We start from the raw sequence: 6,520 nt of genomic DNA on the forward strand, positions 1-6,520 counted from the left end.
AATAAAATAACATCGGAGGTGTCGCCCAATGTCTTTCTTCTAAATCTATATGTTTTATTTGTAATTTTCTATTGATTTTCTCAATCGCTGCTTCGTTTGATTGGTTTGTTTTTCAGCGTTGTAAGACTTTATTTGAAAGTCAATGTGACACTTGATCACCATCTCATCAAGTCTTGTCACGTTTGCGTATAAACGACCGGTTTGGAACGGGAAATTTTTCGGGATAGATGTTATTAATATGGACATGTTTGGTAAACTGTAGTTTCCCTGTAACAAGGAAAAATAAATAAATAAATATACTACGACAATACACACATTGCCATCTAGCCCCAAAGTAAGCGTAGCTTGTGTTATGGGCACTAAGATAGCTGATCAAAATTTTTTTTTATGAATATAATACACATAAATACTTATAATATACAGATAAACACCCAGACACTGAAAAACATTAATGTTCATCACACAAACATTTTCCAGTCGTGGGAATCGAACCCACGACCTTGGACTCAGAAAGCAGGGTCGCTGCCCACTGCGCCACTCGGCCGTCATTGTTACCACGCTGTGTTCCGGTCTTAAGGGCGTGGTTCCGGTGTTATTATAGGCGCTTGAGGCTTAACACCTACGCCTCAGGTTTATGGACACATGGCGGCCCTTTTTTTTTTTTTTTGGTTAAATAATAAATAAATATACTACGACAATACACACATCGCCATCTAGCCCCAAAGTAAGCGCAGCTGGTGTTATGGGTACTAAGAGGACTTATGAATAATATACATAAATACTTATAATATACAGATAAACACCCAGACACTGAAAAACATTCATGTTCATCACACAAACATGTTCAGGTTGTGGGAATCGAACCGACGGCCATACTCAGAAAGCAGGGTCGCTGCCAGCTGCGCTAGTCGGCCGTCACTTTGAGAACGGTGCTCGGTTAGTAAGCGATGCCTTTTCCACTTACAACTATTTGTGAATCTGCTGAGTCCGTTAATCCATGCTGATATTATAAATGCAATACTTCCTTTTACAATCAGTACAGTAGCCTCGCAATATATTTATAATAATATTATCTTTATTAAACAGAACATCTGCATATCGTCTGCGAAAGGTGCAGAAGTCATTTGTGGGATTGAGTATACGCTTTTATAATATGATTCCTAAGGTAATTTTGGACCTACCAATGCATAAGTTTAAAGAATGTGTTAAAACACATTTATTACAGCGACGTTATTATACAATTGATGAGTTTCTTAATGACAAGGTTGCTTGGAAGCATCCGGCTCCGCTTTCATCTCTCACAAGATAGAAAAATGAATGTTAAAATGTAAAATGTAAATTTTTGATATTGGAAAAGAGCAACTGCTGAGTTTCTTGCCGGCTTCTTGTCGGTAGAATCTGCCTTCCGAACCGGTGGTAGAGTCACTACACACGGACAGACTTGACGTTTCAAAAGTGCTTGTATTAGGCCTACATGAAATAAATTAATTTTGAATTTTGAATTCATAAGTAATTATAAACAAAAAGTCGATATAAACAGTCGACTAACTAGAAACGGACATAAATTAGTGATATCTGCATATCGTCTGAGAAAAGTACAGAAATCCTTTGTGGGGATGGGTATATGCTTTTATAACATGATACCGAAGGTAATATTAGATCTACCTTTACCTAAGTTTAAACAATATATTAAAACACATTTAATAAATCGTGGTTACTACACGATTGATGAATTCCTAAACGACAAGGCTGCTTGGAAGCAGGCCATTCCGCTCTCATCCCTCACAAAACAGAAAAATTCTAAAGATTGTTAAACTTTAAAGTGATGTTGGAAAAGAACAATCTGCTGAGTTTCTTGCCGGCTCTTCTCAGTGGAATCTGCCTTCCGAACGGGTGGTAGAGTCACTACAAACAGACTTGACGTTTCATAAGTGCTTATTAATTAGGCCTACTTGAAATAATTGAATTTTGAATTTTGAATTTTTTTGAATCCCATCGTTCGCATGTGCTGCCTTTATAATGATTTAGTATCAAGTAATCGTAATATTGTCATTTTTAACAAAAGGATAAATATTATAAAAATCAAATTATTAAGCACTATTCCACATAATCTTTAGGGAAATCATATATATATTATTTTTTAAGTGTTTCTTTTTTGTTTCAACTTTAATTTTATCTTTACTTTCTGTTTAATTTAATTCCAAGTTGTGTACACATACTTTGGGTTGTAGCTTAGAACAAAACTTGTTATTACTTATATTTAGATCTACTTTTAGTTATTACCTGTTTTGTGTACCTAATAACAATAAACAATATGCGCAGTGAGCAGTGACCCTGCTTTCTGAGTCCAAGGCCGTGGTTTCGATTCCCACAACTGGAAAATGTTTGTGTGATGACTATGAATGTTTTTCAGTGCCCGCGAGTTTATATGTACTTTATAAGTATTTGTATTTTTCATTAAAATATTCACCAGTCATCTTAGTACCCATAACACGAGCTACGCTTACTTTGGGGCTTGTTCGCGATGTGTGCTGTCATATTTTTTTGTTAGTAAAAAGAGTTTATTTTTATATTACTAAAAGATAACAAAAAAAACAATATAATTCGTAATATTTGCAATGCCCGCAAACTCACAGCCGGCGCGGGGCAGGTTAGCTTGTTTCCAGATTTCTCGAAAGTGGCTCTTACAGAGGGGGCCAGGAATGAGTCCTTGAGGATGAAGTCGCAGCCAGCGACGTGCCACTCCACGAAACTCCTCTTGTACACGTTGGATAGCAACTCGTAAATGTAGAAGTTAAACTGGAAATAATTCACGGCAGTGAACATTTAGTTTACGTGCATAAATGAACAGTGCGTGTTGCCAGGGTGACCTGGCTGTACCAGGGCTCGGAAACCGGTTTTTTTTTCAAACGAGGAGTAATGAGGAGATTCGTAGAAAAACCCGAATTATGGCTCAAAGAGTCGCGAATCTGAAGTAGCAATGGCCGGGGCATCTTTTTCTCACAAGATGTACAAATTCTTCAGATTGTTAAATTGTAATTGTAAAAAGTGCAATCTGCTGAGTTGCTTGCCAGCTCTTCTCGTTGGAATCTTTCCGAACCAGTGGTAGAACCATGACAAACAGACAGACTTGACGTTTCAAAAAATATATTGTATTGTTCCAGTGACGATCCATGTTCTTCTTCATCAGTTCCACTTGACCATATAGTGCAATTCGAAAATGGAAGCTGCACGAGTTCCTTTAAAGAATACTCAAATTGAATGAATGAATGAATGAATACACTTTAATTGTACAACAAAGAAAAAAAGTAGTTACAGAGATATGAACATAGAGCAAGAGATATAAACATAGTACAATTTGGTGGCCTTATCGCTACATAGCGATTTGCTATAGGTGTGCCTATAATATTTCCCCCGATTTATCCAGGATCCCTTTAGTAAATCTTCACCAAATTAAAATGGGAATTACGAAATAATATTGAAGTATGCATAAGTATATTTCATAAGGAATCATCCTGTAAAAGTATAAAATCAGAAGAAGCATGTTTATTTTTCCGTACAAATGTGTTCCGTACAAGTGTTTGCCTATTAAAACTCTATTGAAGATAAAAGATCGACACGCGCATAGTACTTACACTACGCGACGCGTACCTAATAAAATGACAGAATTAATTTGTAACTGCATTTGATGTTAGGGCTGTATCTGATTTCATTCAGTAAAAACTATTGCAGTGGTTTACTCAAAAACTATTAGGTTTTCGGTTTCACAGATAAGTTTCAGAGACAGTACATAATAAATATACTACGACAATACACACATCGCCACCTAGCCCCAAAGTAAGCGTAGCTTGTGTTATGGGTACTAAGATGACTGATGAATATTTTTATGAATTATATATACATAAATACTTAGAAAATACATATAAACACCCAGACACTGAAAAACACTTATGCTCATCACACAAACAATTTCCAGTTGTGGGAATCGAACCCACGGCCTTGGACTCAGAAAGCAGGCTCGCTGCCCACTGCGCCAGTCGGCCGTCATAACTCATAATGTACCTCTAGAGCCTGTGAAGTATTGTTTCGTTTTTTATGTACACGTTATATATTATTCATTAACCACATTCCATCCATCCTTTACTCAGGAATATGAAAATTGTGTTTAATTTGCTATACTCCGCGAACAGCAATTATTCATTGTAAAGTCAACATCTCCTGAGGATGCTCCGGTTTCGGAGCGAAACGTGCGAAGATGGTTCATTGCCGAGGATCTGTTTGGTGTGGAGTACCTATACGGATTGAAGTAATTATAAATTACACCATACAGATTTTCCTGCTGTTCGTGGAGTATAGCAAATTAAGCTCAATTTTTATAATATACTAGCTGTTGCCCGCGACTTCGTCTGCGTTTGATATTGTTTTTAAAGTATTCAGTATCGCTAAGCCTTAAATGAGTATATAGTAGTATATATATAACATGTGACTGTCAATTAATTATAGACAAATAATTTGCAATAAAATAAAATTGCGACTATAATTAAAGATCGAAGCTATCCTATCTCTTAAGTTGGACCAGACTGCTCACGGTGTGTCAATTAAATTTAAAATCGGTTAAGTAGTTTAGGAGTCCATCGCGGACAAACATCGTGACAGGAGATTTATATATATTAAGATTATGGATTTCCGCAAAGTAACGCCTGCTTCTATCCAATACTTTACTCATTTACTTACTTTCACTTTGTTATCAAATGTATCTAGTAAAGTCAGGTTCAAGGTCACGTAATGCAGCGGGTCGTTGCGGGACAAGCGTCTTGATTTCAGTACAATGTTACGTACAAGTTTAGGATTGCTGTACGATACTATCGGACGTTCCAAGTTGATATATAATTTCTGCAAACATGTTGCTGCAACTTATTAAGACAACACAGAATTAAGAACATACAGAAGTTCACGACAGATGTTGAAGCATCAAAAACCACTCCACTTTAGTATGTTATTTGACATAGAAACGGCTAGGCTAGTCTGGCTACTTTCGCATGTCATATGGAATTTTACTATAATGCTGCTGATATTGGCACTATTTTCGTGCTGCTAAAGAAGGCTGTTCGTGCGATCCATAAAATGGGGCCGAGGGAGTCATTAAGAGATACATTTAAAGATGTTAAAACAATGACAGGCTATTTCCAATACAAATTTAAAAAATTTAATGTATGTTCACAAAAATTTATCAAAATTGAAGAGAAAATGTGAACGCAATAATTTGAACGTTAGAAGCAAAAATAAATTTGCAGTGCAGTACACTAGACTACATAAAATAAGCAATTCATTTCAAGGGAATTGTATACAATTTTACAATTAGCACTATTTTCGTGCTGCAGAAAAGGGCTGTACGTTCGATCTACAAAATGGGTCCGAGAGAATGATTGAGAGATAAATTTAAACATTTTAAAATAATGACAGTGTATAGTCAGTACATATTTAAAAAATTGAGTATGTTCATAAAAACATTTCTAAATTTAAGAAAAAATGTCACTGCAATAATTTAAATATTAGAAGTTAGAATAAACTTACAGTGCAATATATACCAGGTTACACAAAATTCATAATTTGTTTAAAGGAAATTGCATTCAATTCCACAATATTAACTACCCATTGACATCTTGGAGATGTCTCTTAAAAAGTTCAGTTTGTATTAAACGTAAGCTTATAGAAAAGTCCTATTATAGTATAGAGGACTACTTAATCAATAAAAAAGCTTGCGTGTGAATTATTGCTCTAACCATCTTACTCTTCTAATAATTTTAAATGGCAATTTGAGATGGTGATAACAAAAAAAAACAACCCGGCTAAGTCTGTTGTGGGTTTCTTCTAAGACCAGGACGCGTTTGGAACCCTCGTAGCTTTAGTAAATGGAAGCGTAGCTTGTGTTATGGGTACTAAGGGACACCCAGGCACCGAAGAACATTCATGTTCATCACACAAACATTTTCCAGTTGTGGGAATCGAACCCGCGGCCTCAGAAAACCGGGTCGCTGCCCACTGCGCTAATCGGTCGTCAAATGAAATGCTATTAGCTTAAAACGAAATCCAATTAATAAAATCTAACCCGTTCGCCGCTGCACTGGTTGATCATTGCAAACAGACCCGACATTACGCAAATATGTATTAATTTCAACTGCATATCTATTTGGGACGTGTTGGTATCTTCAAAGTTAAATTAAAAAATGAATAATACCAAAGGTTTAATTTTGTTCATAGAAAGGTTATATACCTTTTAATTTAAATACACTATTATAATAAGTAGATACTTATAGAAATTACACTGATTTGTATTTTTAGGGTTCCGCACCTAAATATAGCGCAAGTAAATATGGAAACCATATAGAAACGGCACGTGGTTTTTTTTCGTATTATTTTAATTCTGTGATGAAAAGTTCATATCAACCCATTACCGGCCCACTACAGGGCACGGGTCTCCCCCCAGAATGAGAAGGGGTTAAGGCCGTAGTCCACCACG

General features: G+C 36.0%; 1 protein-coding gene across 1 annotated transcript; it reads right to left on the reverse strand.

The window, feature by feature from the left end:
• Window positions 1-54: 54 nt before the first annotated feature.
• On the reverse strand, window positions 55-6,154 carry LOC120635550. Its single transcript, XM_039906566.1, has 4 exons — window positions 6,110-6,154; window positions 4,735-4,893; window positions 2,635-2,799; window positions 55-267 (listed from the first exon to the last, which is right to left on the reverse strand). Exons 1-4 carry the CDS (start codon window positions 6,152-6,154, stop codon window positions 55-57), a joined length of 582 nt encoding a protein of 193 aa, XP_039762500.1.
• Window positions 6,155-6,520: the final 366 nt, after the last annotated feature.

This window comes from Pararge aegeria, chromosome 27 (genome assembly GCF_905163445.1).
Source record: "Pararge aegeria chromosome 27, ilParAegt1.1, whole genome shotgun sequence".
NCBI classification, from domain to species: domain Eukaryota; kingdom Metazoa; phylum Arthropoda; class Insecta; order Lepidoptera; family Nymphalidae; genus Pararge; species Pararge aegeria.

Excerpts from the sequence above, each read along its gene's own strand:
- LOC120635550 (XM_039906566.1), bottom strand. The coding sequence starts at position 6,154 with ATGTCGGGTCTGTTTGCAATGATCAACCAGTGCAGCGGCGAACGG. Across the intron at positions 4,894-6,109 it reads ACCAGTGCAGCGGCGAACGG|AAATTATATATCAACTTGGA; the intron begins GTTAGATTTTAT and ends ACATGTTTGCAG. Across the intron at positions 2,800-4,734 it reads CATTTGATAACAAAGTGAAA|TTTAACTTCTACATTTACGA; the intron begins GTAAGTAAATGA and ends AATTATTTCCAG.